This window comes from Vulpes lagopus, chromosome 8 (assembly GCF_018345385.1).
Source record: "Vulpes lagopus strain Blue_001 chromosome 8, ASM1834538v1, whole genome shotgun sequence".
Lineage (NCBI taxonomy): Eukaryota > Metazoa > Chordata > Mammalia > Carnivora > Canidae > Vulpes > Vulpes lagopus.
In genome coordinates, this window is record NC_054831.1 from 40,668,046 (window position 1) to 40,695,111 (window position 27,066).

At 37.6% G+C, this 27,066-nt stretch overlaps 1 protein-coding gene across 5 annotated transcripts in view; it reads left to right on the forward strand.

Annotated features, from left to right (window-relative positions):
* Positions 1-27,066, forward strand: part of MTUS2 (microtubule associated scaffold protein 2) — a 585,745-nt gene that overhangs the window by 387,913 nt on the left and 170,766 nt on the right. For all 5 annotated transcript variants that reach the window (XM_041765696.1, XM_041765701.1, XM_041765700.1 and 2 more), the window contains one exon: positions 7,188-7,349. In XM_041765696.1, coding sequence (XP_041621630.1) covers positions 7,188-7,349 — 162 coding nt within the window. The remainder of the gene's footprint in view (positions 1-7,187; positions 7,350-27,066) is intronic.

The window sequence follows — 27,066 nt, forward strand, 5'->3', positions numbered from 1 at the left end:
TTTCTTAAAATTTAGCTGTAATGCCCTCATATTATTAATAACTGTTTTGCTTTTCTTCTACAGCCCTCCCCTTAACCTCATTCTGATCTGGTTAGTGTCTGTCCCTCATTGCTATTCTTTCTTCTTTTTAAGAATCAGGCTAACTTCTTGGGATTCCAATACATGAAGCAGTGAAAGAGCACATTGGAATATGGATCAGAAAGTCCAGCTTTCTGACCTCAGCCATAGCCGTACCATTCTGAGCAGGTTGAGTAGGTGCCACTCCTTACTTCACAGGGGAATATCAGGTACCCTGTGCTCTCACACTTCCTCCTCCCAGTGCCTGCCTCTAGGGCCACCTCTTCTGGCCTGAATTTGCATGTGTCTTCCTCTCTCTGTGGCGTAGGACCAGAGCATCTCAGACTTATACCTAATTTTGTGAGAGTGGACAAGAAGGGCGAAGGGGTTCAGGGAAGAATTGAGTATCATCCTCCTCATGTGGGAATTTGTTCTGTTATGGTGGATAGGATGCAATAATGGGACTGAGGAGTACTCCTTTCTGTGTTGTACAAGAGTATGTCATTCAAAGCACCTACACCACATTGCAATTCCACCAACAGTGTATGGAAGGTTCCAACTTCTCCACATCTCCACAGACACTTGCTGTTGTCTGTATTTATAATAGCCATCCTAGTGGGTTTCCTTTGGTTTCTTTGATTTGCATTTCCCTAATGCCTAAAGACGTTGACCATTTTTCATGTGCTCATTGGCTATTTGTATGTATTCTTTGGAGAAATGTCTATACAAATTCTGTTCATTTTTAATTGAATTCTTTAGACCCTTATATGATTTAAAAATATTTTCTTCAATTTTGTGGGCTGTCTTTTCACTTTATTAATAGTGTCCTTGGAAGCACAAAGACTTTTATTTTGATGAGGTCTAATTTATCTATTTTTTCTTTAATTATGCCTCAGATGTCATATGTAAAAAATGGTTATCTAGTCTCCAGGTCATTAAGATTTACATTTGTGTTTTCTTCTAAGTGTTTTATAATTTTAGTGCTTACATTAGGTCTTTGATCCATTTTAAATTAGTTTCATATATGGTGTGAGGTAGGGTTTCAGCTCCATGAGATTTTGATAGACTTGATCTCTCAGTTCAAGATGTAAACACTGTGGGGAAGGAACTTGAGGGTCCATCCGGAAGGGAGAAAAAAAGGGATCACTGTATCCTAGGATTTAATGCTGAAGGAGCCTGTTTGTCCTGGTGGTGTAATGAGAAAAAGTACAGCACAGTTAGGTTCATATATTCAACTGGACCCAGCTGGATTCTGTAACCATGCAGAACATATACGTTGAAAATTCTCACACTCTATTGAAGGGGATATTACCTTCCAAGCAGTAAGTGGATGATTTACAAAAGGTGGCCAGTGTCCAGTAGTAAAACAGGAGGCTATTGTCCTTTAGTTATATGATCAGAAGAATACCTTCATCCTTCAGTGGTGATGGTGTGACAAGTCCAGTGTGCACCACTAGCATTGAAAAAGGAAGGAATTAAGGAGACTAAGCTGGCAACTCACAGAGTTAAGAATGGTGCAGAGAAATTCCTTTTATGACATGTGATTGTTTAATTAAAATATTATCTTTTCTCCCTGCCTCATACCCCTGAGCTAACACTATTAGCCTTTGTTCTCCATGGTTTCTTACATTCCTACATGTCTTCTGAACAGAGGTATTGACAGCCCTACCCACTAAATGCCAGTATTGCTTCAACCCAATATATCCCAAATTTTGATCCCTTAAGGAGTAGTACTGTCTCTTTAAATTTTTATTTTATCATTATTATTTTTAAAAATTTATTTGTTTGTTTTAGAGAGCATGCACATACTGGAGAAAGGGGCAGAAGCAGCAGGAGAGAAAGAGAAAAGATTCCTGACTGACCACAGAATCCAATGCAGGGCTTGTTCTCACAGCCTGAGATCATGATCCAAATTGAAATCAAGAGTCAAAAAGAAAAAAAAAAAAAGAAATCAAGAGTCAGATGCTTAACTGACTGAGCCACCAAATACCCCATTTTATTATTTTTAAATTTTTATTTATTATTATTATTATTATTAGTGCTGCCTCTTTTTAGAACCACTTATTTGTTGTTTGCTTTTTCATGGAACTCTGCCTTCTTTGTATCTCTGTCATCTGACATGGCACCTAAAGTATAATTGGTGTTCAGCATTATGTTTGCTGGCTAACACTTATTAGCCCTTGTTCTCCGTGGTCTCTTACATGAAATCTGCACTTGCTCTTCCTTCAATTATATTGCAGTTCAGAAAGAAGATTTAACTGTCTCTAATTGGAAATTCTAACCACTTTTCTTGGAACTTGACAAGTAGATTCTAGAATTTATATGTAAGAGAAAGGTCAAGAATACTTGAGTCAAGACAATTGTAAAGTAAAAAAACAGAGTTGGAGGTACTTGTCTTATACTGGTTCAGTATACCAGTACTGATCTTATACAATAGTAAGTAAATATGATATGGTATTGGTATAGTGACAGAGGAAGAGATCAGTGAAACAGATTATAGAGTTCAAAAGTGGAGCTTCATGTAGCGAAGTTCATAGGTATTCATGAAATGATTTCTTTTTTCTCCTGGGCATAAACTAAACTACATGTCTTAGCTGTTGGATTCATGGCAGAAGTGATACACTCCACTTCTAAGCCTGACCCAATAAATCCTTCCACAAATAATTCATTTTTCCCCATATACCAGCTGCATATTAATGTCTTTTGAGAAACCCAGATTAGGGCAAAAACGCAAGATAGAAGGAGCCTGAGTCCCTGAGCTCCTGCCTGGAGTAGAGCTCCCCAGGATAGCAGATCATTCAGATTACCTGTGTGAGATGATTCATGATTGAGCAATAAACTTTAGTTATGTTAAGTTATTGAAATCTGGGAGTTGCTAGCTTGTTCTAATAATCAGGCCTATATGGAAACTTGATGCACAACAGCTGGCAGTGCAGATATCACAGAGAAGATGGACTGTTCAATATATAGGCCTGGGATAATTGGCCATCAATATAGAAAACAGCAACAACAGATACAGTCCCCACTCCATGCTCCATTCCAGGTGAATTAGTGATCTAATGTGAAAAACAAAGTTTTGGGTTTTTTTTTTTAAAGATTTTTTATTTATTCATTCATTCATAAGAAACACAGAGAGAGAGAGAGAGGCAGAGACACAGGCAGAGGGAGGAGAAACAGGCTCCATGCAGGGAGCCCAACGTGGGACTCGATCCTGGGTCTCCAGGATCAGGCCCTGGGCTGAAGGCGACGCTAAACCGCTGAGCCACCTGGGCTGCCTGAAAAACAAAGTTTTAAACCTTTTAGAAGAATACATAGGAGAACATCTTTATTATCTCAGGTAGCGAATGAAAAGCTAAGACACATAAGGTGCAAATCAAGTGGGGGAAAAACTGAGAAAAATCAGCTACGGTAAAAGGAAAGACTTCTGAATAAAGCACCATCACTGTGGAGGTTAGTCAAAGACTGGGAGAATGTTTGAGATATATACCAATAAAGAATCAATATCCAGAATATTTTTTTTAAAAAAACCTCCTATATGTCAATTAGAAAAGCAAAATACTTGAGTAGAAAAGTGCGCAGAGGTATGAGTGGGCATCTTATGGAAGAAAAAACTTGAATATGAAAAAAGTGTTCCATCTCACTGCTTGTCAGAGACTCATAAATTAAAACCAATTTCATTAATTAAAGTCAAACAATCACTACCTGTGGTGGGTGTGAATTTCAACAAGCAATGCCCTGAGTCCTGGCAGATTCCCCTGTAGCCGAACCAGCAGTGTTCAGTATTCTCATGTGCAGTGGTCCCTTATGTCCTTATTCTCACCTTTTCCTGTGTCTCAAGTAGTTCATCATATGTTTTAAGGACATCAGACTGTATCTCTTTATTCTTAACATCCTGCAGTTACTGTCAGATTTATCTCAATAATCCTTTCCTTTCTTCTCAGAGCAGCGCATCTGATATTACTCCCTGGACACTTTGCAGGTTCCTATGAAAAACTGACTTGCTGTAATGACCAACTGCTGAACTTAAAACCAACCTGTGTGTATTCATAACTAACACAGAAGAGCACGCTATGCACCAGACACCATTCTGTTTTCTTTCTTTTTTAAAAAAAGATTTTATTTATCTGCATGAGCAGGGGAAGGCGCAGAAGGAGAAGCAGAGAATAGCTGCTAGCAGGGAGCTGAACACAGGGCTCAAGCTCAGGACTCTGCGATCGATCATGACCTGAGCCGAAGGCAGAAACTCAGTCTGCCACCCAGCTGCCCCAGTCACTCTGTTTTCTTGTACTGACTCTTGCATTAACATTGTAAAATTCACCTTTATTAGTTCTTTCATGTCCCACCACAGCTCTTTGAGGTCCATGCCCAGTATCCCCACTTGCAGACAAAGAAACTGAGAGGTGGACAGGTGGGAAGTGGAGGAGGTGGTATGCACACCCTACTTGTTCAGTCTGCACCATTTATCAGATAATAACCTGGATCATTTGGGTCAGATTTGGGGACTGGATTAGACTCATGAAACACCTCCAAGGACTGAATCCTCCAGAACATTTTTCTGGCTCCCACAAGCAGTTTGTTTATTGCCAGTTGTTTTCTTCCTCTTATCAAGCAATGGTTTAATGTTGTCTGCATTGTTGTGAAGTACTTGGAGCATTTATAGACTTCAGCAGCCATTTCCAAATTCTGAGTACTTTTCACTTACTAAATAATGAGTCTTTAATTACTGGCTGACTTAAGCTAGTTTTCGAAGAGTGATGCTGTTAACTGCCAGCTGTATCCCACAAAGATGGACAAGAATAGAGTTCTATTTTATTTTGTTTTACTTTCTTTTCTTTTTTGTTAATTCAAGACCTCTCTCAGAGGAGAGTCCATCACCCACATAGCTTCCTTGACACTCTGTACTTCAGACAGATGAATTACTTCCCAGTCTGGAAAGCCGCCAGATCTCTAAATTGACACGTTCTCTGAATAAATGTGGAAGAGGATGATGCCAGGTGCAAGAGGATTTGATAAAAAGGCATTTGAACTTTATAAATGATACAAAACATTTCTCTTCTTAAGAAACTTTAATAAATTAAGTAAAAGACTCTATGTGAAACTTTTTATGTTCAATTCAGTTTCCACTACACAGTTTAGTGAATAGATTACTCTGGCAGTATATCAGCAGTAGGCTAAGCAGTAGATAATTCCATGTGAAATATATTCAGTGGCCAAGTCACCTCCTTCCATCTGAAATGTCCTACAAATCTCCAGAGATCCTCTAACTCCTAGGATTGGACTGGTGAGCTCATTGGATGATTAAGAAGCTAAGACTTACTGTTTTCAGGTGCATGGCATCCCTTTTCTTGATGGAGTTTTTTTTTTTTAAGATTTTATTTATTTATGAGAAAGAGAGAGAGAGAGAGAGGCAGAGACACGGGCAGAGGGAGAAGCAGGCTCCATGCAGGGAGCTTGACGCGGGACTCGATCCTGGGACTCCAGGATCAAGCCCTGGGCTGAAGGCAGGCACCAAACCGCTGAGCCACCCAGGGATCCCCCCTTTTCTTGATGAAGTTTTTGGATCGAACATGTGGTTCTTTATCTGACATTCAAGATACAGTACAGATCCTTTTGGTGAAGTTTGGATGCATTTTGTTCTGTTTGCATATATTAAATGCATCCTCCTAGCCTTATTTAGAACCATGTAAAACCTTGCACAGACCTGAAAAGAACTATAGGACCAGGGTTATTTGCTAGGAAATAGCACATCCTTTCTTTTTCCTTCCTAAATACAGTTTTCTTTAGAAACAAAGCAAATCTCACCAATTTTAAACAGGTTTTTCAGGTCTTCTGAGGGAGGAAAGCTGCAATCTCCGACTCTAAGTGGTTGAATAAAATTCCTGGATGTTTTAAATATTAAAGCTACTTGAATAATGTTATCATATTTATGCAGGCCCTATCTAAATAGAATGTTGCCTAGCCTTTTAAAATGATGAAAACAAAAAATTTAATCTTTTGCTAAAATTCTGTATAACTTCTTCCAGCTGTCATTGCATATTTTCCATGGTAGATGGTCACATTTCTAACTGGATAGTTTAATTCCAAACAAGCCATAGTTCCGATACATTCAGGCTCTATTTAATTTAGTGGATTAGGCCTTGCAGCTGTAATCAGAGGTATATTTAAAAGACTGATTCTTTAACAGGGAATAAATGATGGTGTCATTGTCTGTAAGACATGACAAATGTATAAACCACAGTAGGTTTGGAAAGCTCTAGAAGAAAACTTGGGGTTCATGCATTTTATTTTATTTTATTTTATTTTATTTTATTTATTTTATTTTATTTTATTTATTTATTTTATTTTATTTTATTTATTTTATTTTATTTTATTTTATTTTATGCCTTGTGCATTTAAAGCTGACACAGATCCCCATATGCCATAAGTTCAGAGCGTCAGAGCAGTCATTTATAAATGAACTGTCCTGTAGACAAAGAGTCTTTCTATATTGAATGGTTAACTGAAATTATTGATAAGCATCTTCTGCCTTTGCAATAAGCTCGCTCTAATTCAGGAGCTTTGTAGTTTGGTGGGATCTTAGCTTTCCGGGCAAAAAGCTTCATGAGTTTCAGAGAGATTCTCTGTCCCCATGGTCCTCACAACTGTACTTTCACGCCAAACCTCTTATTTTGAAGGCAAAATAACTTGGGTATCAGGGAGTTCTCCATCAGCTTCTTGGACCGGCAGTGCATGTATGCATCTCTCTTATTCTCAACTCTCCTAGGTCACTCACACTGGTTTTCAAAAAAGGATTGCTCATCTCCTGTGTGTTACACATCCACAAAAGCAAATTCTGTGTGTCTGTGTGTGTGTGCACACACGTGCACAGGTATAAAATCCTCAGAGATTGCCCTTGTCTTTTGTGTAGCCCCTTGCACAGAGCATTTGAGTGACAGACTTTGCTGTCAGACTAAAGGGAGCACTTTTCTGCTTCTGGTCCCAGAGAAATGCTTTTCAAGGCCACTTGCTAAAAGTCAGTTCGAGTTCTAAAGCAGATGACGGTATTGGCATTGGTTGGCGATTGCAAATGGCAAGGAGGGTCCATCCATTTTTCATGAAGTTATAATTAACACACTGTCTGCCTCCCACAGGGTCAACCTTTGGGAATGAAGACCAGCCGGCTCTGAAGGCAGCTTTGCCTTCCAAAGACACACCCAAGGGGGCCAGCCGGGCAGCCCCTCCAGCATCCTCCAGTGTGACAACACCCCGCAGGAGTTTGCTTCCAGCGCCAAAATCCACATCTACACCTGCTGGTAAGACCATGTGCCTTGGAGAAGCTGCACAGTGGAGTGCCTTTTCTGTATTAAGAAGTCTTTTCAAAGCCCCCCTGTACATCAGTTATTTAGATGGGATGATAGATGAGTTTGAAATGGCATTTAAAATTAATAATAATAATATCACTATTTTCAAAGTACTTTCATATATTCATATGTCTAAATTCTCACAACTGTCTCTTACTCCTCTTCCAACTGGTAACCCATTGAATCATACATTTTGATTGTAAGAAAAAAAAGAATCAAGCTATTTTAGGCAGATTGGCATTTGGCTCTGGATTCCTGTGTTGATGAAATCACTGGAAGAACTGTAGGACCAGCTTCTGACCGCACCTTCAGGAATGACTCATGGAACCCCACAGAAGTTACCACCTCTATAAGGATCTGGGAGCTCTGTTCCCTGCCTTTAGTTCTGGGCTCACACCACCAAAGCTGAGATCCAGGGAGCAGCAACTACCTCAGAAGGGCTCCAGAACCAAGCTGTGTCTGCTAGATGCTGGCCCACAGAAGGGATGCCCTGCCCCTCCATACCCATGAAGCTGGTGACCAGAGGCAGGGCAGTCGGCTAATGCAAAAGTGTAACAAGTGAAGGTTCTTGTCAAGGCAGCCTACACGTGGCCCCCTCATCTCACTCAGGTACCTCTGTCTGCGGGGTGCCCAGGCATGCAATTGTGAGCTGCCCATCTTCTGCACTATAGGAAAGGGCACAAAGAGGAGGGGAGGATGCATGTTATTTTATTTTATTTTAATCCATTGTACAAGGCTTATCCATCTGGTATCTATTCTTTCATATCTTTCTTCTATGCTCAAATGATCATACCAACATACATATATGGGTTTATGTGAGTTTCTAAAACTGAGAATTTATTTTATTTTAAAGATTTTATTTACTTATGTATGTGGGAGAGAGAGAGGAAGGGAAAGAGAGTGAGTAAAGAAAAGGGCAGAGGGAGAAGGAGAAGCAGGCTTCCTGCCGAGCAGGGAGCCTGACACGAGTCTTGATCCCAGGACCCTGGGATCATGACCCGAGCTGAAGGCAGAGACTCAACCAACTGAGCCACCCAGGTGCCTCTAAAATTGAGACTCTATACCCATTTTTCTACATGTTGCTTTCCTTATTCCAAGAGCACATCATAGAAATACTTTCAAATCACAGTATGTCTCACTCTTTCCAGTGGCTGCCCAATATAGATATACCAGGATGCATTCAACCTTTCCGCACTGTGGGCACTTTGTAACTAGCGTTGCCCCTATGAACAGTGCTGCAGCAAATGGCCTTGAATGAGTGGCGCTCTTTCTACGGGATTAATTCCTGGGAATGGATTGCTGTGTTTGATGCATTCATAGGTATCACTAGATTCCTTCTAAAGATGCTGCAGTGCTTCATGTGTCCACCTATATGCCTGCTAGGAATAAGTATGATCCCATTTTAAGACTTTAGTCCATCTGATGGGAGTAAAATACTTTCTCAATGTTCATTTTTTTTTTTTTTTGCATTTCCCTAACCACTAGACTAGCTGGATCCCCTTGCTCTAGGTTGCAGTATCACCTTGTAACCCTCTTGGGTAAGACTTAAATTACTTGTTTAAGTTTTGTTCTTCCTCAGTAGAAGGAAAGCTTCTGGAGTCAGTGACTATGTCTGTTTTGCTTTAGCACAGTATCCCCACTGTCTGCCACAGTGATATAAAATGATCCTTAACGTCTATTTGTTAACGGTTGGGTGAATCAACCAATGAATGCATGGATGCTGCATGGCATTTGAATCTTTCAGTTCCACTTTACTAATAGCTTGGCCTTAGGGTTTTTTTTTTAAGATTTTATTTATTTATTTATTCATGAGAGACAGAGAGAGAGAGGCAGGCAGAGACATAGGCAGAGGGAGAAGCAGGATCCATGCAGGGAGCCCGACGTGGGACTGGATCCTGGGTCTCCAGGATCACGCCTTGGGCCGAAAGCAGATGCTTAACTGCTGAGCCACCCAGGCATTCCTTGGCCTTAGTTTAAATAGAAAACAATTAGACAAGTTTAAGGGAAGTTAATATAGATGTTGAATCAACCATATAGGTGAATGTTTCTCAAATTTTAGTGCATTACAATCACCTGCATAGCTTGTTAAAACACAGATTAATGGGCCTTATCCCCAGTGTATCTCATTCAGTAATTGATAATTATTATTACATGTTATATATATTATATGTCTAATGTTTAGGTAAAAGGTAATCTATTATACATATTTTTCTCTACCTGGCTTTTATCATGTAATGCTATCCCCTAAAAATCACCTTCTATGGGGTATACCCTCAAGACGAGGAAAAATAACTCCTCACTCTTTAAGTGTAGACTGTGCACAGCAGCTTACTTCTGAAGAGGACAATTTGGAAAGGGAACAAAGAGTAACTTTCTGGAGTAGAAATCTGACAAACATTACCTTGGATGATCCAAGTTAACATCAACATTATTATAAGTCATGCTGATAATAGTGTACCTTTGATACTATGCAATGACAATGGCATTCTACCTCTGTGGTCTTCCTCCCCAAAACCCAGAGCCCCAGTATAATCATGAGGAAAGGTTCAGACAAATCCCAATTGAGGGACACTCTACAAAATATCTGAGGGCTATTCCTCAGAACTGTCAAAGACAAAGTCTGAGAAACTCATACCCAAGAGGAGCCTAAAGAGGTATAGCAACTAAATGTAAATGTAGGATCCTAGATAGGGTCCTAGAACATAAAAAGGACAATAGGGAAAAAACTGTGGAAATCTGAATAAGGTATGCACTTCAGTTAAAAAAATTAAAAAAGGGATGCCTGGGTGGCTCAGTGATTGAGTGTCTGCCTTTGGGATCCCAGTCCCGGGATCGAATCCCGCATTGGGTTCCCTGCATGGAGCCTGCTTCACCCTCTGCCTGTGTCTCTGCCTCTCTGTCTGTCTCTCTCAGGAATAAATAAATATAATCTTTAAAAAAAATTTAAAAATCACCTTCTAGTAGAACATATTTCCCCATTCAGTAGGTCTGGGGTGGTGCCTAAGAATTTGCATTTCTAATGATTTCCCAGATGCTGCTGCTGCTACAGACCTAGGGGTCATATTTTGTGAACCACTCTTGTAGAAAAACAGCCTAGGAATTTGGACAGTTGTTCTCAGAAAAAGCCACATGAAAAAATAATCTACCTCATTTATAATAAGAAAAATGTAAAGTAGAACTACAATGGGCTACAGTATCTCACCTAGTCAGTTGGCAAAATTCCAATAGGTTGAAAACATCCACTGCTGTGAAGCTGCAGTAAAAAGGTATCCTCATGCACTACTGGTGGTATAGAAGAGAGTACACATCTTCTGCAGGAGAATTTGGCATTATCTAATAAAATCACATGAGCATTTGTGCTTTGACCTAGCAGTCCCACCTCTAGGAATCTTCTAAAGGTAGACTAGCGAAAATAAAGGACACAAAGTATTTAAAATCACAATCTGGGCACCGGGGGTGCCCAGCACTGTTTGAAATAGCAAAATACTGAAAACAACTCACATATCCATTAATGGGGACCAGCTGAATGGATCGTGATTCATCCAAGATGCAGTGCTATATAGCTGTTAAATGAATGGGAAAACACATATTACTAGAAGGTGATTCTGAAGGGACATCATTACCTGATAAAAGCAAGGTAGAGAAAAGTATGTATAGAAACCTACTTTCTTCCTAAACAATAGGGACATTTATATATATAATATATTATATATAATAATTCTATATTATAAATTATTATTATAAATTATATATAATAACATACATAATTATACAAACAAATTTATGTAAATAACATATATAATTAACTATATATTTGCTTCTATTAAGAAACAAGCAATTGAAGAACAAACTTTCAAATTTTAAAAAATGATTACCTGCAGGGGAAAAGAAGGAATAGGATAGAGGTCATAGGGATAGAACGTAGACTTTAAGTATACCTTATTTTGTAGATTTGACTTTGAAGTCAGATAAATATTTTACACAATTGTAAATTAACATTGACTTTTAAAAGGTGATATCTAGAAATCAAAAGTTCAATTTAATGAAAGTAACTGAATGGCCTGTTGGTGACATAAACATACAGAGAACTATTTCAAGTGACTTTATAACAGCAAATTGATTATACAGCTCTAATAGTATATTAGAGTTCAGAGAGAAAGTCAGAAACATCTTAAACTTTTTTGAGTAATTATATCATTGATAGTGTTGGTATTATGATTCTGAATCTACTGTTATTCTGAATTTGTGTATTATGAGATAAATGGGATATAGCACTTAGATATCAAGGAGATTATTGAGTATAACAGAAGAAAGTATGAACTCATCTGAAATTTACCTTTGAAAAAGGTGTTTAAAAAAATATTCCTATCTCTAACTTTCGTTAGAAATGCTGACTAAACCAGTAATAAGGAGCACCCCCAGTACCCAGATTGTGATCTCTAAATACATTGACCATTAGAGGGAGATAGGAGTCCTTGGAGAAATGGCTAGTTCCAGGTCCAAGGTAGGAATTGTAGATCTTAGAACATCTTACCTTGCCAGAAAGCCAAGAAGAACTACAAGAGTTATATCAAAAGGACTGTAGAGTCAAACTGAATAAGCTCATACTAGTTAAAAGAAAAAGTTTGAATATCACTAAGATTCATAACAGCTGTGGTGGACTAATACTCACCACAATATATGTATATCCACAAGGGCATAATGGTACAAAAGATAGACAGCAACTAATCACTTTGGGGGATGCTAAGAAACCACCTATTATTTTGGAAGCTGGTAAAAAAGAAAAATAATAAAACATTCGGCTTCTGTTCAGTCTGTACCTCAAGTCAACCAAATAGTTGATGAAGGGAAGTTTCTCTTACAAAAATATTCTAGCTAACAGGATAGGATAGCATATCTCCTTTTCACAGCTCTAATGAACCAGATGTGAAGGCAGTGACCATCAATTGAAAGATACAACTGGGCTTTATAAACTGTCCTGATGAAAATGTATACATTATCTGTGAATTAGGTTTTCTTTTTAAGATTTTATTTTTATTTATTTATTTGAGAGTGAGAGAGAGCATGGAGTAATGGGAAGGAGCAGAGGGAGAAGCAGGCTCCTGGCTGAGCAGGGAGCCTGATGTGGAACTCAATCCCAGGACTCTGGGATTATGGCCTGAGCAGAAGGCAGACACATAACTGAATGAGCCACCAAGGTGCCCCTGTGAATTAGTTTTGAGGTGAAAATGAATCTGAATTAGCTTCTAGATCTAACTACTAATTTACTGGAAATACAAGGACAGAGAAACATTTTAAATAGCAGCATGGAAATAGAATTAGCGGAACTCGACTTTGAGAAATGCTATAAGACAAAAACTGATTTATACAACAAAAATTGTAAAAAACAAGAAAAAGTCAAAAAAATTGGGAGGAAGAAAGGGTTGGAGGGAGAGTGTGTAGATTACAAAAAATTTAGACATACCAACCAATTGCAAAGTATGGATCTTATTTTGGATCCCAATTTAAATACACTCCAAAAATGTTGTCAAAGATAACTGAGGAAATGTGAATGTATTGCTAATATTTTAAGCATGATGTAGTGATTGTGGTTATGGTCTTAAAAAGTCATATTTTAAACATTCATACATGATATGATATGCTTTCTAGGATTTGCTTCAAAATAACTCAGGATGATGGCAGGTGGAATCGGTACGTTTATAGAATATGAAACAACATTGACCATACATTGCTCATGGTTAAAGTTGATTAATAGAATACATTAAACTAATTAGACTAGTCTCTCTACTTGAATGTTTATTTAAAGTGTTATATAATAATATAATAAAATGTATTGAAAGAGTTGTTTTTATTAGTTGAAATACAGTTAAATGGAAATCAGGTATATCAGGTGTGTAGGAAAGAGAAGTTAGCAACTATATAAGCCCGTAAAGTTTTATTATTTTTTTCAAATATTTCAGCTACGTAAGAGATTTCTGAAAGCCATGTGATCTTGATAACAGGAATTCTCTTTCACTTTGTATTACTTTATAAAACATTTGAATTTACTGAATCTAATTTTGTCCTCACAAAAACCCTAGGAGGTATGGGGAAAACTATTCTTTTACAAATTACAGAGAGGCAAACCAAGACTCAGGATGTGAAGTAATATATTGTTAAAAAATGAATTTTATCACTGAATTTTAGCTTTGCCTTTATTCCATTCATTTGAATTTCTAAGTTAAATAAAATCTAGTTTCAAAAATAGAATCAGTTTTCACATTGCCTTGTGCCATCAAGGTACTTAAAAAGTAAAAGATAGGCATGCAGATTGTAATTAAATCCCAAATAATTGGATTTCTTGGGACCGTAAGGTGTTTTGGTTATCTTAATTACTTAGATAACACCCATCCTTGCTTTAACCCATGTTATTGGAAATATTTATAAACTGCAATGCTTTGCTTCTTTCCCTTGGTTATTCCAGGCTAATGATGGCAGAGCTCTTTTATCTTTGGGTTCTCTGCTCAATTATTGTCATCCACAATTGTAGATACAACATATACCCACAATAGGACATATCTGGGGAGTACTTCGGCTATTGCCTTTAACCTAGATTTCTGATGTGAGCTTTTATTGTGGGTGACTTTTTTCTGGTTCATTCATTCAGGAGACATCAGGGTGCTTATTCTAAGCAGTAGGATGAGTTGGATTCAAGGATATTTAGAACAGTTCTACTTTTAAGAAGCTCACAATAAGGTAAACAGTTATAAACTAATAAATAGAGTAGGAGCAAGAGATCTATAATCTTAGCAGCAGGATTCCAGTTAATTGTAGCATATCAAGAATTCATTGTAAAGTGGATTAATAACTATGACCTGAAAAAGTTTAAATTAAATATAATAGGTTTTTATTATTTATTCATGTTATCACTTGCCTTTTTCTTTAGTCATTTTTCTAGCTTATTTATTAATTCCTCTCTGACTTCTGAAAAGATCCAAAGTAGCATTCAGTAAAGGGTACAGAATAGCCCAGATTCAAAGGATAAAACTCCAACTAATAAAAAAATAAAATCCTAATAAAACTAGATCCAGAGTTTCCTGGCTACAAGAGCAAAAGAAGAAATACAACCAGGAGGTAAGAAAAGAGCATGTCACTTCTTCAGAAGAAAGAAGCTTATTTCCTAGAACAAATTTTTAAGATTTTAAGATTTAATTCTGTGAATTAAAAAATATTATGTTGAACAACATAGTGGACAACTTTTTTTAAGCATATCTATTCTAATAATAAAATGATTCGAAAATAGTTTAAAATTTTGGGTTAGGGAAAGCCTTTCTAAACATGATATGAAACGTGGAAATGTTTTAAAACTGGTAGCTGTTTACACTTACATAAAAGCCTAATTTTCTACAGTGAAAGGCATCGTGTAATTAAGGAGATAAACTGAATGAAAATGCTACAGCAAAGTGTTATATGAAAACAAATATGAAAAATACAACTCATTTGGAAAAATAGGTAGAAGATATGAATGGGTAATTCACATAGTAGAAGTATAAAATAGTCAATGGCCATAACATGAAAAGATGTTCAAAAGCGCTATTAACAAAATACATTTAGTTTTTTTTTTTAATGAGATATCATCTTTTTCATTTGGATTAGAAAAAATTTAAAAAATTTATTATAGCCAGCATTAGGAAGAACACTATAGTGGCATTAATGGGAATATAAGTTTGTACAAGCTTTTTTTTTTTTTTTTTTTGTACAAGCTTTTGGAGGGCAGTTTGTCATCTATGAAAATTTAAGTGTATATAATGTATAATCCAGTGTTTCTACTTCTGGGAATCTCACAGGAAAATTCTTGCTTAGGCAGCAATGATGTAAGTACAGGCACTATTTTTTTTTTTGCAACATTGATTATAATACTAAAAAATTGGAAACAATCTAAATATTTGTCAATATGTAAATATTTAAATAAGCTATGATACATCTATTCACTAGATTGTTAAGTAGTGTTTCAAAAGAATATGACAGATCTATATGAATTATATGGAAAGATGTCCATAATACATTGTTAAGAAAACTGTAGGAAATCACATTTTTGCCAAACCCCAAATAAAAATAAATATTTTTATGAATGCATTTTTGTATATTTATAGAAAAGGAGTAGAAGTATCATTTAAGTAGTTAACAGCTACTATTTGTGTGGTGTCCAACTGAAGTAGAAGTAGTGATGAGAAGAAAATATTCATTTTTCAGTTTTATCTTCTGTGTCAGAATTTTTCCATGCATGTTTTAATTTGGCACTGAAATATATTAACTCAATAAAAATAGGATAATAATTTTCTCTAGGAAAAAGCATGAAGAATATAGAGAAAATGAACAATAAACTATTTCATAACTTCACAGTCCATGGGGAGCTACTAATATATATTGGCATAGTCCCATCCAGTCTTTTTTCTGTACAGGTAGGGAACTTTTTTCATACTTGGGTTGAAGCTTTATACACAGTTCTGGATCTTGCTTTTTCAGGTAACATTATATTCCAAGCATTTTCCAATGTTCTGATAAATACATGAAAAATGTTACTTTTAATGATATTATAAAAACTTTATGTTGATGTACCCTACTTTGTAGAACTGTTTATCTCCTGTTCATTTAAATTGTTTTCAGTGTTTTAATATCATGAAACAATTCATTGCAGTAAACTTATTTTGCAAAAACATATTTTGTTGGGGGGTTGCCCTCAGGCTTGATGATTTCCCCAGAAGTACTCACAGGACTCAGACATTGCTTTATTCATTGTTACAATTTCTAACAGTGAAAGGATCCAGAATAATTTTTTCTTTTAATTTTAAAAAAGCAAAAAGAGAAAGCTCATGGGACAAAGTTCAGAGGAAACCAGGCACAAGCTTCCAAGAATCACCTCAGTGGAATGTCACAGATGTATTTAATTCCTTCCACACTGATGTATAATGGCATATCACCTGAGCCTGGTTGTCCAGGGTTTTAATTATGTCACAGAGACCAACTGCTGAATTTGTAAACCATCTAGGCAAATTGGTAGATTGTGGTCCAAGGCTTCAGGCATTGAGAACACGTTGTCAGTCAGAACATTCCAAAAGCTCAGCTTCCAGGAACTGGCCAAGGGCCAGTCTATTAAAAAACAGGCCCTTCTTGAGGATGTGCAGAGTTTGAGCAATCCAAGCCTGCTGCATTAATCCTTTCCCACACACATGTGTTCTCATGATAGGTTCCTAAAAGTGGAAATACTGAGTCACATTGGAATATGGCTTTACACATGGCAGATATTTTGACTTGTAGCTATTTCTTATAGCTATAAGTCAATCAAATCAATGATACAATATTAAGTAGGAGTTGTTTGAAGAGATTTTGAAAAAGATTTTATTTATTCATGAGAGACACAGAGAGGAGAGGCAGAGACATAGGCAGAGGGAGAGGCAGGCTCCCTGCAGGGAGCCCATGCAGGACTCTATCCTGGCATTCCAGGATCATGCCCTGAACTGAGGGCAGATGCTCAACCACTGACCCACCCAGGTGTCCCTGAAGAAATTTTTAAATTGAAACTACAGTAATATAATCTAGCAGTGTGCCTTTATGAAACCTAACTCAGTAAGCAAGAGCTTAGAGAAGCCATAGAAGTAAATGGTTAACATATGCATAATCTGTCTCTCCAAAGTGAGTTGTCTCAGTTTAATTTATGATGGCAGATAAGTTGACATTAATTTGTTTTAAGTGCAGTATTCTGTTGCCAATTGGAAGGATGCATAAGTGTTTCAGATACCAGGCATATAAATAACACAGTTGTTTTTTAAAGTCCTTTTTTTCTGTTCTTCCTTTTTAAAGATATATTTATTGATCATTCTCTATGTACCATGCAGTATGCTTAAGGATTTATATACTCTGTCTCATTTAATTCTAGAGGAAACTGAGGTTTGAAAAATTAAGTAACCACCTCCCACCCAGGGTCATGCGGTTTCCGTGTAATAGAGTAGGAAATCAGGATGGGTCTGTCTGACTTTGAAACTTGCATATTTAACCTCTGTGCCATGCTACTTAAATATTCTTACTCCAACGGAGGCCAATTAATTAATTTTTATTGAAATAACTACCATTGAAAATTACATTATAGGGATGCCTGGATGGCTCAGTCAGTTAATAATCTGCCTTTGGCTCAGATCATGATCCTGGGGTCCTAGAATTAAGCCCTGCATCAGCTCCCTGCTCAGCAGGGAGTCTGCTTCTCCTTCTCCCTCTGCCCGTCCCCGTGCTTGTGCCACTCGCTCTCTATCACATAAATAAAAATCTTTAAAAAAAGAAAAATAAAAGAAAATTACATCTTAGAGACCGGGTTCTTTATAGTACTAGTGACCTCCCATAGAGTTTCTCAGATCCCCTACAATAATTCTGTAGTCTACCCATGACCTTCCTTTCCTGGGGTTTCAGACCCAGGCTGAGAGCTAGTACATTATACTAAACATGGTTGGAGGTCTCAAATTTGATCTACTCCCATAATGTTGTCCTCCTATTAAGTTAATAATAATTATTACATCCTAGACATCAGTGTGATGACAACAGAACGATGTAGGTTTAGTGCTAATGATTAAAAAGAAAAATACTGAACATCCTGTTGATGGGTGTGCAAAAGGAAGATTCCCAAGAATTTTTGAAACTTAGCCTTGGTCTTTCAATAGTCCTTTTATCAAAATTTTCATGAAAAGTCTCTGTGTTGTTCATGTCAAATACAAAATCTCTGCAGTGCTATGATCCCTATAATTTTACATCAATAGCTCTACCCATTGCCTCTTCAAACTGTTTGCAATTGTTGTAACAAATAGGAAAATACTTTCAGTTGAAAAGATCAATCTGAAGATAGATGACTTTTTGATCAATTTGCCCTCTGATTCTATGTTGTTGACATGGTATATTATAAAAAATAAAATTACTTTATTCAGCCCAAGGTATGGAAGGATTTCCTATGGCTATATAGAAAATGAACAGTTGGTGTCTTGTTACCTGGGGGTAAAAAGTCTGGGAATAGTGAGGCTATTGCTCCAAGAGCTACAGAAACTCCACTTGTATTATAAATATTCCATTTTACTACTTGAGACATCGATTATTATTTCTGAATTAAATTCCACAAATTTAGGTATTTCTGGGCATACTATGATTTAAAATACAAGTATTTCATCAGCATTATTAAAGTATGTGTTTACAGACCCCTTCGATGTACACGTGTGCCGGATGCCATACACTGCCATCATCCCTCCAGTCTGGCCAAATGTCATCTTCCCTTTCCGAGCACATCTTAAATGAAGAAATTGAGGAAGAGCTTGCTGAAATAAAATAGTCTGCTTTAGGAAAATACAGGGCAGGTGAAAGGATCACTTTAGCTGCTACTGGAATCTTGGTTCTAGAAGATTTGGGGGTTGTTCTTAACCATAGCCTGCGATATATGCTCTTTTAACATAAATAGCTCCCAGATCATGTTATTTTTCTGATGATGAAAAAAAGTCACGGCACCTCACAATGTGGAAGCCCATGTTGATTCAGGAGTGTCCAGAAACCTCCTGAGGTGGCACCTAAAGGAAGTAAGTTCAGAGTAATTAGTCTGCGCTGGACTGTTCAGGATAGTGTTATTGCTTTGTGTTGACTGTGTTCTCCCTGAGGCTGAGTCTTCATCGCAGGCACAACTTCAACTTATTTGTCATTGTGAAGCCAACGGGGGAGCCAGAAATAGGTTGGGGATAGAGGAGTTTATAGCAAAGTAGAAGTGTTTAGAAAGAATTTTGTTGGAGAAAAATAGAAGCAATAAATTTGAAACTGTTCCTTTGCATGAGGTCACGGAGACAGAAAAATATCTTGAAGATGATGTATGGAATGTCTGGAAAGAGGAGCTGTCCACTTCATCATTCCTGGGTGTCCTAGAAGATCTATTTGCTGTTTTCTGGCCAGCAGTGGACAGGTTCCTAGGCCCTCACAGCAGACCAGGAGGTGCTGTGAAGCACAAACTGTGACATCAGAGTCAACTCTTAGTCATCTGAGGGAGTGAGGGCAAGTGGAATTTGGTTGTGTCTTTCAACAAATATTTACTGAGCCCCTTTTTTTGAGTGGAGTGCTGTGCTGGATACTTGGGGAAATCATGATGTATGAGACAATCTCTGTCCCTATGGATCAGAGGGTATAGCAGGAGAGGAAAACATAGAACCTGTACTTACATGCTTAATTATTGAATTATAGATATGCTAAGTGCTGGGGAAGAGAAATGAGTGTACAATGAAGGCATATTATATAGACATAACACAGTGTGCAGAAAACACGCAGGCACAGACCTAAGGGAGCAGTGGAAGTTGCTGGACAGCAGTGGTGGCTGCTGTGGTTCCATGCAGGTGAACCACAGCAATTTCCTCTTTGTAAATGTTAAAGATTGCCAAGGCTCCCTCCTCTTAAAATCTCAGGATAGGACTGCTAACAATTAGATATGAACTTAAAAATATATACACTCATCTTTCCCCTTCCACCCCTTTTATGGAGGAATTTGCTAGCTGTAAAATAATCAAAAGACAGCATGAAAAAGAAATGGCACAGAAAATTTGCAAGCTGTTTCATCAGTCTGATTTTATGGCCGAGGCAACCTTGGCTTTAATCATTACACAAAAATTGTTCCTTAATTCATTGGGACAGTGTCATCTTTTTTTGTTTTGGTTTTAGGACACTTGACTTTAAAAGTCTTAATAACCTCATCCTCTATTGCTAGTTTAGTGGTCTAGAGTGCTATTTAACAATTTTAATTACATTAAATGCCACAGAATGATCCAAGTAAGGAGAAAGAGACATTTATCTTCTTTTACTATGTCTTTCAAATTCTTTCATTAAAACAACAAGAAGAATATTTTAGGTGATTTGGGAAGCATTATGGGACAACCCATAGTACCAGAGGAGAATTTATAAAATGCCGTGACTCACCTTGCTATTAAGACACCCACAGGCTGGTCTGAAACCTTTTGTTTTGTGGTAGATCATCAAAAGTAGGGCACAAAAACCCAACTTTCATTTAAGAGTATATACACGTATCTAAAAGGTTACCCACCTAGTATTTTGCCCACACTGCTTGTCAGCCTTGAAGAGCTATGGGAGCTGGTCCAGCAGTAATTAATGCAAATGGTCTTTTGGAGCTGTGTTTTCCATTGTGATTTCTGACATTTATGTGTTTCAGAACTCTGCCTACTGTGTTATAAATGCATTGTTATGCAAATTGCTACCATGATGTAGTGTAATCTCTTAGCATGATGAACATGGAACTTTTAATTACATGTCAGTGTTTAAAACTTTTCATCTTTTCCCAGATTTGTATATTCTCCTAGCTAACTTACATTGATGAAATGCCTAATACTAATTATGATCTTCATGGGGAGTAGGAAAAAAATGCAAATATAAGAAAGAGACAAATGCCAGTCATCCATTTTGTAAGCTAACTGAAGAAAAAATAGTGCACTTCTTGGATTTTGCAAAATCTTCATATCTTTCATTTTTAATCCCTTAATCAAAGCATATTAGTATTGAGATCTACTTTGGGCCACACACTCTACTAGTCAATACACCTAAACAATCTAAACCAGAGGCTTCTCAATCCTTCCCTCTGACCCTTCCCCACTGCTAGCAAGCAAACTTTCACCTTTCTAAATGCAAATCCAGTCCTGTTACTCCCCCTGCTTGAGACTTTTTAAGTGGCTCCCCATTACCTACAGGCACAGATCCAGACACTGCGTGTAACTATCTAATGTGACTTTGTTCCTCAGTAAGTTATAAGCAGAGACTACACCAGGTAGAGTTGTGGCACAAAGTAAACTTTTTTTTTGCAGCAAATAAGGAGATTGAGAGGAATAACTCACAAAGCCATGACTTCCCAACTGGGGTTAGTGGGTTTCTTTTATTTAGGTTTAGGATAAATATTTAGAAAGGGGAATTTTGTAATTGCATGTAGAGGTAGCCATAAAGTCGTGCATTGCATACTTAGGAAACATGCTTATACATGCATCATGTTATGTTAGTGAGGTTTGTACTCTTTCCTTGGGTGGAGTTTTTAATATTAAAATGAGGTAGAGGTAAATGTTAGACACTCAAAGGTTCATCTGCACAGGTTGAGGCCAGCGAGAGCACTTCCCTTTGTTTACTTCTAAAATATAGGGTTAACATTCCTATGAAGAAGAAAGGGGTTAGTGGAGGTCTTGCTGGTGACAGTTTTAACCTCCTTAGCCCTGTGGGGCCTGGTTTCACCTGGCCTGGCATAATAGGCCCTTTCTGAGTTGTGCCTGCCTACCACATCTTTCTTCTATGCCACCACGTTGCACCTCTGGTTCCCTGAAGAACCAAGGCCCTTCATGGCCCTGTGTCTTTCCTTATTCAAGCTGTTCTCTCTGGTATGCTTTTCTCCTTGCCCTGACGCTCCCAACCACTTGCCAGACATCTGATTCTCATTCAAGATGGCAATGAGTTGATCACATAGCTTTAATGAGTCCTTCATTAACCTAGGTCTTGACCATCTTGATGACCATCACCATCATCATGAACATGATCTCTAGGGTTTATTGCCTGATATTGTGTGCTTGACTCTGCCCTAAGTGCTTTAGACTCATGCTCTTCCTAAACACCAGAACACCACTATGGAGTACCTCTTTCCTCATTTCTAAATGTGATGAAATGTGACTTTCCCAGTGTCAGAGTTACTATGTAGTCAACTCAAGATTCTAGTTGAGATCTTCCTCCAAAGCCTCTTCTTTTTCTAGTATCCTACATTCATTTATCTGTTGGAAGATTGGCTGGTTAAATATGGTATTGATTAAGATTACCTGCAACCGTATGTCATCTCATTTACTTATGGCTTCCCTGCAGTTACTTGGGCCCCATACTGAACATGAGAAGCTAGCATATGGCCACCAGAGACAGGACATTGAAATACAGAGTCCTCTGGCCCACAAAAAGCTCTGACTCTTGAACAGTATACATGGCAGGGGATTGCTTGGGAATAAGAGTAGAATGCCTGATTATTCAGTATATGCAACTTAAACCAATGTGATGATGTCATGCTGAGAATCCAACCTGGGACAATGAATTAAATATTATACAGGCCAAACTAAGGTGTGGCTCCTTGATGAGCAGCTATGATAATAACAGTCAGCACGTGTTGAGTACTTACTCCATGCTCAGCCATACCCATCATCTCATTTTGTTCTCACTTATAACATGTGATACACAGGTACTATTCTTAACCCTATTTTCTAGATTAAGAAGCTGGATTAGAGAAATCAAGTTAGTTGCCCAAAGTAATAAAACCAAATGTCAGGGTTGAATTCAAGCCCTGGCCATAGACTATAAAGTTCCCACTTGTACCCAGTGCCCATTTTGTAGCCCTAGGTAATTCTGGCAGTGATAGGCCTCCTCACATGGCAGCTGTGACTACCACCACCCAGCAGAGGACCAGCCAGCATGCAGCACTCTTTGTGCCCATGACTTGGGAAAAAATGACAAGTTATAAGACCTTTAAAAATTTTTAGAAAAAGGGATCCTTTTTTTTTTAATTGGCTACACCTATTTTGGTTTTAAAAAACAAAAACCACCTTGGACATATTTCTTTCTCCATGTGATTTTTGTTACAGTGAATGGAACAACTTTATTAATAAGCTACAATGAATTTCTATTATGTAGAATTTGGATGGCTGGGTACCTGGGTGGCTCAGTCCATTAAGTGTCTGCCTTTGGCTCAGGTCATGATCTCAGGATCCTTGGAGCCACATCCGGCTCCTTGCCCCATGGGGAGCCTCCTTCTCCCTCTGCTTCTGCCTTTGCCTCTTTCTCTCTCTGTCTGTCATGAATAAATAAATAAAATCTTTTTTAAAAAAAGAAAAAAAATGAATGGATGGTAAAGGAACTAGCGAATGACTTTGAAGTCAGACGCTGATGCCGAACCTTTCTGAACTCAGATAACTCATTGGAAAAAGGAGAACAATAGCAACCTCATTCACTAATGATTTCATATACTAGTACAGTGCTTATAATCTATAGGTTCTGATAAATATTTATAATTATTAAGTATTAATTATTAATAATGCTAATAAGTACTATTTTTGCATGTTTAATAAGTGCCCGGCATTAGATTGCACACTTTTAATGCCCTATACCATTGTATTCTTCCCTAGTGTTGGAGCCTACAGTTATATTGCTCATTTTATGCCTAAGGAAACAAAGTTCAGAGAGTTTAAGAAACTGTGCCTGAGGTCACACAGCTAAGCAAACAATAGAGCTGAGTGTCTGGGCCCTAAACAGATATGATAATGTATGCTAAACCTCCCCATTATTTCTTTTACCTACTTCCAACTCCCAACTTCAAAATAATTGGTATTTATAATCACAGCTCCTAGTTTATAATGTCTACTCTCTCAACTAGGAGTTAAACTACCAAATTAGTAATCAGTTTACATTTGAAAAATATTGTAGATGAATATTATCCTGAGAGATGATCATAACATATTAAGTTCTTCAAAAGGTTACAAAGCTATATTATAACACAAGTCAGTGCAAAAAAAAAAAAAAAACAGGCACAAAAGGAACGGCCAACATTCCATGAAAGAAAAAAGGTAAATGTTTCATACATACATGAAAACAGTGTTGAACTGCTCAGTAACCAGGAGAATGCAGTTCAAATCACAGTGGGATGTACATGCATCCAAATGGCAGCCTTTTAAAGTCTGACCTTCCCTAGTGTCAGTGAAGATGTAGTACATGAAGAACTCCTATACAGTCCTGCCAGGAAACAGGGAAATGGATGTAACCACTTTGGTTTTTTTAAAGATTTTATTCATTTATTCATGAGAGAGACACACACACGGGGGGGGGGGGCAGAGACACAGACAGAGGGAGAAGCAAGCTCCATGCAGGGAGCCCAACACGGGACTTGATTCCAGGACTCAATCCCGGGACTCCAAGATCGCGCCCTGGGCTGAAGGCAGGTGCCAAACCACTGAGCCACCCAGGGACCCCCAAGGATGTAGCCACTTTGGAAAACAGCGTGGCATTGTCTCAGTAATATTTGCACCTGCCTTAAGTTAAGAATTCTGCATGTACATATATGAGAGATGCACACACACGTATGAGGAGACTCATACAAGTATGTTCAAAGGAGCATTGCTTATAATTGCCAGAAACTAGAAGTAGTAGACCTCGAACTCCCATCAAAACAACTACACTGTGGGGATCCCTGGGTGGCGCAGTGGTTTAGCGCCTGCCTTTGGCCCAGGGCGCGATCCTGGAGACCCGGGATCGAATCCCACATCAGGCTCCCGGTGCATGGAGCCTGCTTCTCCCTCTGCCTGTGTCTCTGCCTCTCTCTCTCTCTCTCTCACTGTGTGCCTATCATAAATAAATAAAAATTTAAAAAAAAAACTACACTGTAAAAAAAAAAAAACCCAACTACACTGTGATATATGCACACCACGATATTCACCCAGAGTTTCACTGATATAAACTTTATAAACAGGCTTAAGGATATTGCTTAAGGGTACATGTGGAGCAGTGACACTATGAAGAAAAAGCAAGGAATTATGACAGCGGCTTCCTTGAGTGAGAAGGAAGAAGCTTGAGACATGATGAGTTTTGGGTGATGATAATGTCTGAATGTTCCAGTTCTTGACCTGGGTAACAACTTCATGAGTGTTTGCTTTTAATTACTTGTTAAACTATACAACTAAGTTTGAAGTTTTATATATCACAATGAAAAGTGTTTAAAACTGTATTATAATAAGAAAAAATAGACATACACACAGATAATGTGGTCTGAAATAATGCATTTCATTGAGTTATAGTGGTTATTGCTAGGTGAGGAAATGGCAAAAATGAAGAAAAAGTGTATTTTCTCATTTTTCTATAAGAAACATGTAACATTTTATAAAAATGGAAACAACATATTTAAATATTCATTTACATGTGAGGACTGAGTCTTGAGCTGTTACCTTAGCCAGAAAACTGCAACCAATAGCAGTTTAACTTCCTTAGCCAGATAACTGCAGCCATAGCAGTTTAACTTCCTGTTTACTTTCTATTTTTTTCAATAATCATCATTCCATTCATTGACAATTTTTATCTCATTTATAATTTCACATTTATAAAAAAGAAAACAGGAAGTATCTATGTCACACATTAAGTATCTAACTGAACAGTGGTATTTTTTAGCCTTCCATTAGATTTATAGGGGAACTCAGGAATACTGGAGGGAAACAGTGAGGATATCCATTCTTGCTAGTGGGAGATGCTGGAAGGGTCAGAGACAAAGTAGGCTGAACCCAAGAAGCAAACCTTCCAGTCCATAACCCACCCTGCTGGCCCTGAATGGGCTGACCCTGTACCTCTTATATCTTTCTTTGCACATGATCCCCCACCTAGTTGTACCCTTTCCTTCTTGGCAATTCTTTTGCATATTTCACATCTCAGCTCAAGAGTAACCTTCTTTGGGGAAGTCCTACCTAGCTTCTCCTTGGAGCTTGCAGAGAGAAATCTTTACTCAGGCCTCCAGGCTGGCACTTGCTACATTATCTTGTCATTACTTATTTTCATGTCTCACTAATTGGTGACTTTCAGGAGAAGGATTTTGTTTTTTCACCTTGGAATCTGCAAGAGCTAATACCATATAAAGTACAATGGAGCCACCCAATAAATATATGATGAATGAAAGAATAAAGGAAAGTGAAGGACCTTTTAAGAAATAAATAGTTCAGAAAATAAGAAAGGGCTGATGCAGCCTGTGGAGTAAAACCACAGAATACTAACCTGAAGGTACTTATTTAATACCAAGTAGACCATGCTAGGGATTTTTATTTATATGTGGAAAATGTTAGCTCTGAAAAAGCACAATAAAATTGTGCTTAACGTGAAAGTAAGTCATTAGGTTGAATGAGACAAATAAATCCAGACCATCTCTTTCATTTAGGCTTACCTTACTAAAACTGCTACAATGAATAAAACCCTAATATCCGTTTGTATAATTTCAAAAATACAAAGTATTTTTCCCACCACGACTTACTTATTCACATTTTCTCAGTACTAATAGATCATGCAGTGTCTTGATTCCCCAGGAGAGCTGGTTATTTTCTTCCCACAAAACTTTCATATTCAGAGCTTTACTCATTTTGTTTCTAACAGTGTATAAAGTGATTTCTCATTACTCACTTAGGACATGCCTGTTTATTATGTAGGGAGAGAGAGAGGTACTGGAGAAGAAGTAAGAAGAAGAAAATAAGAAGAGATTTCAAAATGTCAGGAATTCATCTAATCTGAAGGTTGATTTCATTTCCCACAGAGAAAGAACATAATTAGTTAGTAACAATAACCAACTCACTTGTTTATAAATATTTACTGAGTGGGCAGTTCTCCTGTAATGTATTATTTAATGGTAAATATAAATAGATGGGAATTCTATAATATAATAGTTATAGCCACAGAGCATGATTAGCAGTATCTAGAGACCTCTAGGTTGAGATCTGAAGGGTTAGCTGGAGCAGAGCTAACTGGAGACCAGAGGATGAAGAAGGCTGCTTCAGAATTTCACAGAAGTGACACTGGTCTGAATGAAGTTGCAGTAACTATGAAAAAAGAAGTGGACTAAATTTAAGAGAGATACATGATT